This window comes from Blastomyces dermatitidis, assembly GCF_000003525.1.
Source record: "Blastomyces dermatitidis ER-3 genomic scaffold supercont1.4, whole genome shotgun sequence".
In the NCBI taxonomy this organism is placed as follows: Eukaryota; Fungi; Ascomycota; class Eurotiomycetes; order Onygenales; family Ajellomycetaceae; genus Blastomyces; species Blastomyces dermatitidis.
Genome location: NW_025544777.1, coordinates 2,246,918 through 2,260,445, shown reverse-complemented (window position 1 = coordinate 2,260,445; position 13,528 = coordinate 2,246,918). Strand labels below are relative to the sequence as shown.

The 13,528-nt window shown below is 29.8% G+C and overlaps 1 protein-coding gene across 1 annotated transcript; it reads left to right on the top strand.

The window, feature by feature from the left end:
• Positions 1–12,248: 12,248 nt before the first annotated feature.
• BDCG_16868 (uncharacterized protein) lies at positions 12,249–13,338 on the top strand (the record flags this gene model as incomplete). Its single annotated transcript, XM_045426053.1, has 3 exons — positions 12,249–12,396; positions 12,724–12,796; positions 13,323–13,338. 3 exons carry the CDS (start codon positions 12,249–12,251, stop codon positions 13,336–13,338), a joined length of 237 nt encoding a protein of 78 aa, XP_045280760.1.
• Between the last annotated feature and the right edge of the window lie 190 nt (positions 13,339–13,528).

The window sequence follows — 13,528 nt, the reverse complement described above, 5'->3', positions numbered from 1 at the left end:
CAACAAAGTACTCATTCTGCAATGTGAATGAAAATTCTGAGTATATTGTAATGCATTGTGTATTATACAATAGTCTCAGAGTCAGATTAAAGAAAAAGTATGATATAAATCAATTAAATATGAGATTCTTATTCTCAACTGAGACAGAAACTAAATACTTAATAAACTTTCTATCAGAAACTAGAGCAGCTACAAGAAAATGACTGAATTCAGAAGTATCTAAATATGAAGAGATGGAAATTGACTAGATATAGTCTGTTAAAACAGCTATATATCATCTTTTAATAATTTTATTTTATTATAGTCTCTCTTTACTATACTTGTTTTCTTCTGTTCTTTTCTCTATCTATTTAATATGTCTATCTTTAAGACTATGTTCTCTTTTCTTTTGTCATAATATTTTCAAATGATTTCAAACTATCAGAAGGTGTTGAAATACTGCAATTTATAAACAGTTTTTGTATTCTGAGCTGGAATTTTCTGATTTTATATATTTGAAATTGATAAATGTATAATAGTTGACTCTATAGATATAGGAAAAACTCTGAGAACTAAAGATTCTCAGATAGATGTTATAGTCTCTGACTGCATATATCTATAATTGAATAATAATAATAATAATAATAAGCTTGACTATCTTACTTAAATAGTGAGCTTGTAGACTATAGAGTTATTACAAGAATATCACAGATATAGTACTTAGTATACTAAGAAGATTGTATGAGAAAAACAGTAACTCTTGTATATATTTCAGTAGAAGAAAAATAAATCACTGACTTCTTTAATAAGAAGTCAGTATCTAGCTATTCTATATAGATAATGAGTGAATACTCTTCTCTTATTTCATAAGTGAGAATAGTCAGAGTGATATTTCAGCAGTGTCTCACTATTAAGAAAGAGTAATCTGCTGATCTTGTATAGAAGCAGAGTTCTTATATTTATTAATTAAATCTTTCTATGATATATCTGAATGATGTTATAGAGTGATTCAAAATCAGTTTAAATGAGATGAAATTATTCACATAAAAGTGATAAGCTGTGTGAAACTGTAACAGAGTCTTAACATAGCTGAGAGTGTGATAATACTCTTTTCTTTAAGAGTATAGTCTCAATACTCTTAAGATTACTAAATTAGAAGTTATCTTTGTTATATAGTAACAGTTGTCAATCAATTGACAGCACATATACTGTGTGTAATATAAAGAAATAGATGAGTTTTTCTACTAACTGTATAGATCTTTCTTTTTTCATCTCTATTCAAATTAAATATATGATAAGTGAGTTTCTTATATATTGATTTAAAATATGAAAAATATAGTTAATAAGTGACTTATAGATCTTCTATTATATTTCATTCTATATATGAAATTCTCTGTAAAAGTAATATATTTTCAGAGATAAAGCTAATAGTAGTGACAGAATTTTTTAAAAAGATTCTCTTTCTTTATAATACATTTTTCTTCTCTCTTTCTCAATTGTAACAGTGAGTGTATGAGAGTATTATTTTGAAAAGATAATAAAGAGCTTATTCTGATGTTTTCTAGTGATTAAATGTCTTTATGATGTGACTGTAGTTTCTGTGACTGTTAAGAAAGTCAGGTTGAAGACAGAGACAGCAGTGTCAATGAGTTATAGAAGTATTACTCTTATTATCACATCTTCTTCTTCTTCTACATCTCTTACAGCTGCAGTAGTAGTAGCTGTATCTTGCAGTGAGATATTCTCTCTTCTATCAATCAGTTTATCTATATTCAGTTCTTTCTTCATCTCTCTCACTGTCATTGTAACACTGTTCTCTCTCTCAGTTAACACAGTAGTGTATGACTCTGTGTAGTTATTCAGAGAGAATCTTGAGAAGAGCTTGATTCTGAAAATAGCAGCTTTAAAAAGCTTAATCTGTAGTTTCTCTCTCACAGTATATCTGAGCTCTGCTCAGAATATTACTGAGTTGAGTCTGCAGAGTTCTGTAGTTTCTTTATCTTCTCTCTGTAAGAAGGCTCTGATACAGTCTCTGACTGATATTATCACTTATCTACACTATACTAAGCAGCTGAAGAAAGAAGAGATCTTATACATCTGCTTCTTCTCTTATTTCTGTTATTTTCATTACACTTATAACAATAACTTGCCCCGGTGGCCGAATGATTAATGCGGCCACCCGGTAGCGCCTTGGCATGGGAAACCAAGGCGCATGTGTTCGAAACCTGCAGGGGATACATTAAATCCGGAACCCAAGCACCTCAGGTTTCTAATAAATACAGAGATGTACAAATCGCTTCAATGAATTGCTTTATGTTTCTGGGCTGGGAAGTTATTATCACATGTATCTAATTGTCACTTCTTTGTATTTTCCTATGTTCTTGTTATCTTGGCGTGATCTCAACACCTGTATTTCCTTCTGTATAATCAACACTTGACCTGTATTTAACATCACGCAAGGACTCATCATAAGCTCCGCTTGTATATGAGTATAATGAAAGAATAATAATAATAATAATAATAATAATAATATAACAATAACTTCTATCTCTCTATAAGTATTATCTACTTTATAAGAAGATGTTGTATCAGCTCTGATAAAAAGTTCAGATACTTAAGCAGTACAGAGTAAGAATCTCAGAGCTTTAAGTATTAATAAATTCTATCAAGACTGAGAAGATCTCTCTTACTCATCTGTAAAAGAAGATAAAAGTGTAAATCTCTGAGATAAAAAAATACCTTAGAATGACTGATCTCAAGAAGAAGTCAGTCAATACTATTATTAAAAGTATTACAGAGATTAATCACTAATTAAAGAGAATCTCACTTCAGTTAAAGTAGATGACTGAGATACTTTATAAGTTAATAAATTAATACTTTCAGTATCTCTTATACTCTTCTATAGCATACTTCTCTACAGTACTGCAGTACTAACTTCTCAGCAGACAAAGATATCAGTACTGAAGACTTTAATAGTGAAGAATAAGTTTGATAAAGATATGATTATTAATAAGTAGATTCTGAAATTCTCTCTTTTTACTTTTCAGCAGGCTGCAGTCTCATTAGAATAGCAGCAGTCTATGAGTCAATAATATCAATCTTTTTTATTGATTTTAAATATCTCTTTTCTCTAATCACTTCAGAAATTTTATACTTGTGTAGTCTCATTAAATATCTAAAAAATTCTTTGAGAGAAAATAGAAGAAGAGTGCTACAGAGTTTATAAGATGTCAGCTTATTATTATAAGATTATCTCTAAAAAAACTCTTTAAGAAAAAATAAGAAGTCTTAAGTAGTATTTCTTATTCAATATCTCTGATGTATAATAGAGTAATCTCTACTAGCTGTCTTATAGCTTACAATCTCTTTCTCAGTATTTTTCAAATACTTAAGCAGTTCTCATGAATTCTCTGATAATGAATAATCTTTTCATTTAATAAGATATTGAAGCTTGTTATAATATGTTTATTTATTCAATATTTTCTTTATAAGATATTCAGTATCACTCTTAATCTTAATATCATTCAGCTGAGACAGCTCTGCTTTGAGATATTATTTATAAAGCTTTAAATAGAAAATGTAGAAAATAGAATGAATTAATTTCAATTCTGTGAATAATTTCAACTTATATATCTGCTTATTCATCACTCTTATTACTTAAAAAGATTCTAGTCACTACTCACTGAGCTTCTTACACAGTCTTATTATCTTAATATTCTTTACTAAAAGTAGCACTTGATTCTCTATTGAGAACTTCATTGAAAGATGTTTTTAATTATAGTATTTCATCTACTACTTCTGAATATAATGAATACTTTTCATCATCTTCTCATGAATTTTATTCAAAAGTTTCAATCTCACTTTTACTTCTGATACTGAGAGATACTCTGTTCTCTGTATCTGTTTAACATTCTAACTGTCTATTCTCTTCTTTGAAATATCATCTGCAACATCACTGAGTAATAAAGAATTATATTCATAATAAGTATAGAAAGAAGATACTTTTATGATTGCATTCTTTGTATTATTATATATGAATTCAGCAGTTAGAAGATGTTTGAGTCAATCATTCTGATAATATGAATAGAACATTCAAAGATGCTGTTCTAATGTCTGATTCTGATGTTCAGTCTGATCATCTATCTGCAGATGAAATGTGATACTGAGAAGACATCTTATTATAAGATGATAGTAAAAAGCTGATCAGTATTTACTAGTGAAGAGAAATTCTTAATCTATTATCAATAATTTCAGAGCACTGTGATTATGAATGATAGTATTTAAAAATAGGTCAGTCAATTCAGAGGCTTTAATCTTTTTATAAGTAGAAATATATTTTATCATCTTTGTGAAACAGTTGACAATGATTAAAATTGAGTCATATTCTTTGACTCTTGTCAACTTCAGCAGATCAACTATGAAATTTATTGATAGATTCTATTATAAACTCTTTGAGACAGGCAGTGATATCAACTCACTGTATTACTTATACTATAAGATCTTTATTCTTTAACAGATATTATAAGTCTTAATATACTCTTTGACATCTATCTGAAGCTTGTCTTAAATATATTTATGTTTTAGAAGCTTCTCAGTCTTCTCTAACCTGAAGTGCTTCACATGAGAATTATTATGATAAATTCTCAATAACTTCTGATACACTGCTCTATTATAAGGAATAAAGACTGAATCATTCAGCAGTAGAAGTTCATATTCTTCTAGTTATCAGTGACTTGATTTCTTAGCAGTATTACTCTGCTCAGAGCCTGTCTCTTTCAAGTTTAAACTGAATTCTTTCTTCTTTAACTTCTGAATTCAAGCTGCAGTAGAGATGTTCCTCTTCTGTAACTTATTAATAAATTTCAAAAGTAGTCAGATTGAAAGATTGTAGACTGTTTTATTCTTTATTAATTTAATAATAGTAAGATATAATATGAGAAGCTCATGATCTTCAGTGTTAGTTCTCTGTGAGAATCTGAGTTTTCTTTCATCTTCTATACTATTATTATTATTATTCTTCAATTATAGATGTATGCAGTCAGAGACTATGACATCTATCTGAGAACTTTAGTTCTCAGGGTTTTTTCTATATCTGTAAAGTTAACTATTATACATTCATCAATTTCAGATATGCAAAATCAGAAAATTCCAGCTCAGAATACAAAAACTGTTTACAAATTGCAGTGTTTTAACATCTTTTGATACTTTGAAACCATTTGACAATATTATGATAAAAGAAAAGAGAAAAAGAACACAGTCTCAAAGATAGACACATTAAATAGATAGATAGAAAGAAATTGAAAGAAAAAGATAAAGAAAAAGATAAAGTAAAGAGAGACTATAACAAAACAAATTATTAAAAGAGAGTGTATAGCTGTTTTAACAGACTATATCTGATTAATTTTCTTCTCTTCATATTCAGATAATTCTGAATTTAGTCATTTTCTTGTAGCTGCTTGAGTTTCTGATAGAAAGTCTATTAAGTATTTAATTCCTGTCTCAGTTGAGAATAAGAATCTCATATTTAATTCATTTAGATCATACTTCTCTTTCAATCTGACTCTGAGACTATTGTATAATGCACAGTGCATTACAATATACTCAGAATTCTCATTTGTATTGCAGAAGGAGCATTCTATTGAGTCAAATCTATCATCAAATCTTTGTATATAAGATTTAAAATAGCCATGTTCTAGTTTCAGCTGTATTATAGATGAGAATATTTTCTTTTTACATTTAATTGAACAAGATTTCCACTTGAGTTTTGTTTCAAATCTTGAATAATGTATACTCTTCTTTTGTTTCTGCCAGCTTTCATTTCACTTATCTAAACAAGATTCTTTTATTTTTCTCTTTATAAAAGATCAGGATATAATTTTTTGAATAGATCTGCTTAATTCTGCACTCTTTTTTACAGCTGAATCAGCCAATTCATTGCCATGAATATTTATATGAGCAGGAACTTAGTGCAGATGAATTATCAGCTTTGATGTTCTTCTCTTTTGAATTTTCAAAACAGAGTTTAAGATCAGTTCAAGATTCATTTGATCATTATGAATTTAACTATTTCTAAGTCTTTTTAAAGCAGCTTGACTATCAGAGAATATTCATGTCTCTTTCAAACAATTTCCTCTTTTATGAGATTTTATTTCAATGAGTTTGAAAGCTTTCACTATTGCAAATAGTTCAGCATCAAAGACTTCACATTCAGAGCCTAGATTTCAGAAATCTGAGATAAAATTAATATTATCTTCAGTATAAGCAATGCCTGCGCCTAATCTATTCAAGTTCTCATTTTTTGAGACATCTGAATAAATCAGAATAGAGTCTTTTATATTAATTGTAGAAATTCTCTTTAAATGCTGTTCATATTCTTTCTCTTTTGATAGTTCACTTATTTGTAGATCTATAAGAGATTCAAGCTTTTCTCTTCAGAGAGATAACTTCTCATGATCAACTTTTTCAACATTTAAAGAAGAAAATTGATTTTTAATCAGAGAGTATAGTCTGTACAGTTGAGAAGACATTTTCTTTAAAGAATTATTTTCATTTCAATCAAGAAATCTATTTCAATTCAGTTCATTTCCAGAGTTAATTAATGAAAATGAAGAAGAGACTCTTTCTCTGATTATATGATTTGAGCTCATCTTTACAACTCTCAGAGCATAGTTCATACAGGCCTTTTCAAATCTAATAGCAGAAGAAGGAATTGAAGCTTCAATTTCCATTGCTTTAATAGAAGATGATTTGAATACTCTCAGAATTCTTCTCAAGGCTCTGTTTTGCAGACTTTGAAAGAGTTCAGTGAAATTCCCTTGATTATTTCATCAAACTTGAACTTCATAATCAGCTACTGATGTAATACAGGCTATATATAACTGTCTTATAGCCTGGAAGGATAGACCTCTCTCTGTATTTGATAGTCTGATTATGTTATTTAATAGTCTTTCTGCCTTGACAGTTCTTTGTTGAATGTGATATTTAAAATTCAACTTGGAGTTTAATCATACTTCTAATCATTTGACATTTACACTGGGTTTAATCTCTCTATTTAAAAGAGTTAGAGATAGTTCTTTCTCATTGAATCTAGAAAAGAAATGAATTAACTCAGTTTTATTCATATCAAATTGAATTTGATTGATATCTGCTCTAACAAAGATTTTCTTTGCAGCTTCTTCAATTACTTTCAAATTCTCTTTGATAGTTTTTGAGCTGTAGACTAGATCAATATCATTCATATAACTTAAAAATCACACTATTCTCATATTTCTATTTTTGAATAGATATGCAGTGTATATTGTAAATAAAATGAGTGAGATTGAAGATCTCTGTAATACTTCTATTTTTATCTCAGTCTTGTCTTATTTCATTCCATCAAAGAAGAGTTGTATAATTCTTTTAGATATAAAACAGTTAACTCATTTTATTAGAGAAAGTGGCAGTTTTAATATCTTCAATATCTGAATTAACTTTGACTTTGAAACATGATTAAATGCTTCTTTTATATCAATAAAAACTGCAGTTGAGACCAGACTCTCATACTTTGCTATTTGAATATCATGAACAACTGAGAGAATAGTGTCAATTGCAGAACACTGTTTTCTATCTCTTATTTATTCACTGAATAAAAGAGAATCATCTATAGAGCTTATAAAAGATAGTTGAGTAGCTATTATCTTTTCTAAAACCTTTTCTAAACAGTTCAATAGAGATATTACTCTATATGACTTAGAAATTAAAGTTTTTCTATTAGATTTTACAAGAATCACTTCAGTGGCTTCTCTTCAGCATTCAGAATGATATTCATTTTTTAAGAGATTGAAAAAGAGCTCAAAATATTCATTCTTTAAGTAGAAATATGTATTTTGAATAATCAAGTGATTAATTGAATCAGGACCTGCAGCAGTTTTAACAGAACTTGAGAAGATAGCTGACTCTAATTCATCTTGTGTAAGATCAGGCCATTTTCAGTCATTTTCATTAATATAGTTGAGAAGTGATATATTCTCTTTCTCTGAATCTGAATCTGAATCTGGTGAGTTCTGAAAGAGAATTCTCATGAAAGCTTGACATTTTTTCTCAAAAGAGTTTGCTGTATATGATTCATTCTGAAACTCATATTCTAAGACTGGAAGTTTTGCTACACTTCTTGTTTTAGTATAGTTAAAAGCTTTAAAAACTTCCTTCTCTTGTGCTTCTTCAAGAAATTTATTCCAGCAGTCTGTTTTAGCTCTTTTGATATCTGAAAAATATTCATTTCTGACAGCTTTGAACTCTTCATCAGATATTACATCATTCTTTCAATCTCTTCTAGCAGTAGCTAATTCTTTTCTTTTAGATGAGATATTCTCATTTCATCAAGGTTTTGAATACTCAGAAGATTTTCTTTTTGAAATATTATCTCTATCACTTGTTAGAATAATAGATGTAATAAGCTTCACTCTATTCTTAAGCATTTCATTTGAGATATCTTAACCAGAATTTCAATATAGCTTATTCTGTCTTTCAGATTTTAACAGTTTTATGCTTTCTTCAACTGCTTTTCAATCAGCTTTTTCAAAGTTATACTGATTAGACAGAAGAGAATTTTCACTCATTTGTTTTTCACTCAGTTCAATATTAAATTGAATAATCTCATGATCTGATTCTGATGTCTCATTTCAATCAATAAATCAGTTTACAAGTCTTCTTTTCATTAGATTTTGTGACATGAAGATTAGATCTATAATAGACTTCTGTTTCATGTCTTTTCTAAAGAATGTTTGTTGATCAGACTTATTAATCAAATCTATTGAATGCTCAAAGATTCATTCACTCAGATTATCAGCTCTCACTGCTCTCTTGCATTCTGAATTTCATCAGAGATGATGTGCATTGAAATCTCCTGCAATTATAGAGTTTCTTGATGAAGTTATGTTCAGAAATTCTCTATCAATTATTCAGATATTATTATTTTTCTTCAATGACTTTTCATTATAGATATTTATGAGCTGTATAGTATCAAACTCATTTTCTTTATCTATAATATCACTCATCAGAATATCAGGGTCAGATATAATATCAAATCTTAGATTAAATTGATATCTTGATCTCTTTCTTTCATAGATCACTACTCTTGACTTTATCTCAGACTTTTGAGGTAAAAAGCAGTAGTAGCTTGAATGAGAAATGACATATTTTTACTCAGCATCAAAATTCAGCTTCTGAAGCAGTATAAAATCAACTTTTTATTCAAATGTAATTTGAAGATAAGAATAAATACAATTTGAGTTTCTATTCACATTATTTTGAATAAATGTGATTTTTGAAGAGTTTTTAAACTTTTTTTGTTGTTTTTGTTGTATATTCATACTAAAAGAGAGTAGAGTAGAATCTAATCACTATCATTAGATAGTAGATTATAACTGTTCTGAAAAGTAGAAATCTCAACTGCTTGCATTATATCTAGTTTATCATTAGAGTTATTTCTCAATTCTCTAATCTTAACAGAAGTTTGAGAATTCAAATTCTGTTTACATTTAGCTGAAGAATTGAAGTTTGAAGACTTAGATAGTTGAGAGTTTCTTCTTTTTAAGCTTGCAGTTGTGAGTTTACTGGCTTGACTCTTCTCTTCAGTTCTAGATTGACTTTGAGCTTCATCTTTTCTTCAGTTCTTTTGAGTTCTAGAAGCAAACATACATTCTTTTGAGCTAGATGCATGTTTTTCTTTGCAATTAGAGCACTTAAGCAGAGTATATTGACAAATTTCACCTCTTTTTGAGCATGTTTCATATTTATGCTCACTAGTTTTGTGATCTCTGACACAGAATGTACATTTTGAGTCTCTAAAACATGAGATTGCAAAGTGTTCATATCTTTGACAGTTTGAACACTGTGTTTAAGCTTTGAGATTCATTATTGAGTCTTTATATTCATGAACTCTTATTTTCAAATCTGCTACTCTTACTTCAGAGATCTTTGACTGTTTAAGTGTTTTTATATATACTAGAACAGAGGCATTTCTCCTGCTTTGTCTGAACTCAATTGAATTTAGTCATACAGGCTTCTTTCTCAGTTGAATAGAGTTGTATTCTTTCAATTCATTTTTGAGAAGTAGCATTCCTTTTTCACAGTCAAAAATTTCAACTGAAATATCATGAAGAATGAATTTGTCTCACTTTTCATCTCTTTCAGATAGAATTGTTGTATTTAACAAAGATTCTACTGCTGACTTTCAGAGATTCTCATTCTGAATAAGGAATTCAGCACTGAATTCAGGCATTGTAGTCAAAATGATGAAGTTTTCAAAGAATGATGACTTAATTGAAGCTATAACTGGTTTTTGAACTTCAATATCAGTCATTAACTGAGAAAAGAACTGCTGATTAATTTCATTTCTGATTCTGAAAATGAGATTTGAGTTTAGCTTGTTTCTTTGCAGAATGTCCTGGTTTGAGACTTTGAGAATAAGTCTTCTATTTCTGAAGATTTGAAAGTTTTTCTCTTTTTGCATTTTCTTTTTCACTTTTCTATGAATAGAGGCATGAGCAGTATTCTTCTCAGTTTTCTCAGGATTTTGAGCAGATTTTAAGACAGCAGGTTTAGAGACAGCAGATTCAGCTGCTTGAGCATATATTTTCTTCTGATTCAAAGAAGAAGAAGAAGTAGGAAAAAAGAAAGAAGAAGAGCAAGATGAAGAGTCAGTGATTGTACTAGAAATTTTCAAGGTTTTTTGAACTGTGTTTGAGATTCCAAGTTTGAACTTGATCATCTCCTGTAGTTGTCTAGCCTGAGCATGAAGAATTAACAGAACTTCTTCATTCATCTCACTCAGACACTGCTTTTCAAGAATCTTACTTGCTTTTTCAAGTTTCTGTATTTCAAGAACTTGTTATTTCTCTATTTCTTCTTTCTTTCTTCTCTTCAGAATTTCAATCTCAGAAATAGCATTTGAGAAAGCATCTTTTTCCACATTAACTGAGTGTATTTTTGAACTCATTGTTTTCACTCAATGAAAAGTTGGTCAGACTGTTTCAATTGAGATATTTCTAAGTCTGTTTTCAATTGAAAAGTTGGTCAGACTGTTTCAAAAGAAGAATAAAAGACTTTTGTGTATAAAACACCTTAGTTCAGTAACTAGGTTAGATTTTTGAAGAGAATCTAATAAACTAAAATTGATTTTTAAGATAAATCAATAAAATCTTTACAACCTCTTTCTTGAGATACAGTGAGGACAAGTATGATATCAATTAATAATAAATCAGATGATATGACAGTTTTTGAGAGAAAAACTGACAAAAAATAAATCAATTTTTTGCAGAGAAATTGATTAAAACTTGTAGCGTACGCCGCTATATAGAGTCAGATATAAGGGTAAAAACTTGTCTGATTCTCTTAAAGATGGGAGATGAGCGTACACTCTTATATATACAGTGATTGTTCTATAGAGATTAGCTCTTGTAGAAGAAGCAATCGCCTATGAAGAGAAGAACAGAGGCTCTGTAGAGAAGAAGCAGATGCTCTCATAGAAGAAGTGATTGCATATGAAGAAAAGAATGAAGGCTCTGTAGAGAAGAAGTGAAAGCTCTCATAGAAGAAGCAATTGCATATGAAGGGAAGAACAGAGAGAGAAGATAGAAGTGAAAGCTTCAGAAAACAGCAAGAGATGAAGTGAAAGCTAGAGCTGAATAGAGAATTGACTTGAATAGAGAGTGGAAGCACGCCACAGTCTCTCTATCTGAAAGAATGTGTTCATGAAGAAGAAAAAATGATGTTGAAAAAAGATGACAGGTATTGCGGGTGCTAGGCCCAAAGGGGTGAATATTATTCAGAAGTGCTAGTCTGTTTACATATGCTGCAGATATCATAGAAAAGAGGAGACTGAGTGATAGAATCACTTATTCATATAAAGAGTGATCAGATGTAAGAATTATTTATCTCTACAAAGAGTAAAAGATGTAAGAATGACTTGAAAAGAAATGATAAGAAAGAGACAGTAGTTCTTTAATCTTAAAAACAGCTGTAAGAAAAGAAAGAAATTGTAAAGAAATTTACAAGAAGCTTGAATGAGAAAGAGTTCTTTGATGAGATAGATAAGGATGAAAGTTTCATTGTGATAAGAGAAAGATTCTGTGAGTGATAGAGATCAGTGTAGATAAATGATTGCATTAATATATATATCACAATCACTTTCTTCTTATTCTTCTCTTATTTCTCACACATCTCGCTAAAATTTAACATAGCAGAATTAGTGAAAATTGTGACATATAAAAGATTAGATCATGAAAACAATGAGTCTCAAGAAGAAGTTGACAGCCGCAAAGACAGGCACAGTGAGCATGATGAAAAAGGTCTTAGTCTTAGAGAAATTATTTCAGTCATTAAGTCAGAAGAAGTGTGATGTTCTTCTTCATATAAGTGATAGAGAAGAGAAGACAGGTGAGAAGACTAATAAAGAGAAGACAGATGAGAATGAGATGAAAGAAAATGATGAAGATGAAGAGTTAGAATTCTGAATAGATGAGCTTCTGACACTATTAACTTATCTTTTCATATATGAAGTGATCAAAGATCAAGATAAAGAAAAAACAGTGATATCTTGTCATCACTCAGCTAGGCTGCATGATGCTGCTGCAGAAGAGTTAACAGATGAATTGTATGATAGAAGCTTGAAGAGTCAAGAAGAATCTAAGACTGTGATGTGAAAGCTTATAACACTGTTTACTTATTTGAAAAAGTCATAACTGTTCACACACTGATTTTCAGAAGAAGATATTGAGATGAATGAGAGAGAAGAGAGTCAGAAGACTGCTGCAGAAGCAGCTGATGATGAAGAGCTGTAAGTAGAACTGAAAGTGAGAGCTGAATAGACAGATACAGATACTGAAGAACTGTTACTGATGAAAGAGAGTAAGAAGTGCTGAAGAGCTAGTCAGAAGTAATATAAGACTCTGAGTGATAATGTTTTGAAGAAGTCAGAGTGAAAGAAGAATGTTGAGAGTGATCAGGTGTCTTGACTGTATAACATGATATATATAAGATGCCTGTATTACAATGACAAGATCAACTTGCACTTCTAGTAAAATGACAAGCTCGCTTGCCTGAGTGTGTCAATCATGTGAGATCTGACTGTGAAGGAGCTTGCAGATGCCATCTTGATCATTAAAAGACTTATAGAATGTAGTGAGAAGATATCATTTATTAATTATGAATTTTTTGTTTTACTCAGTCAGCAATTGATTAAAGATTTGAGACAGTTATCTGCTAAGTGAAAGTTGCACTGATGAATGAATAATGATGAGTTAATCACTTCACAGATCATCAATTCTAAGAATTCTGCTAATCAGAATATTATTATTCTGCAGATCTGTGAGGAAATAGCTTCTATGTTGTGTCAGTGTTGCGCGAAGGGCCAGGAGTGATTCAAGAAATATGTGATTATCTCTGCAGATGATAAACAGATGTGATAAGAATATAATGCTTACATCAACTATCAGTGAGAAAATAAGAGATTTCACTGCTCTTTAAATTGCTGTAGTCAGTATAAACTCAGATGAAACATAAATAACTT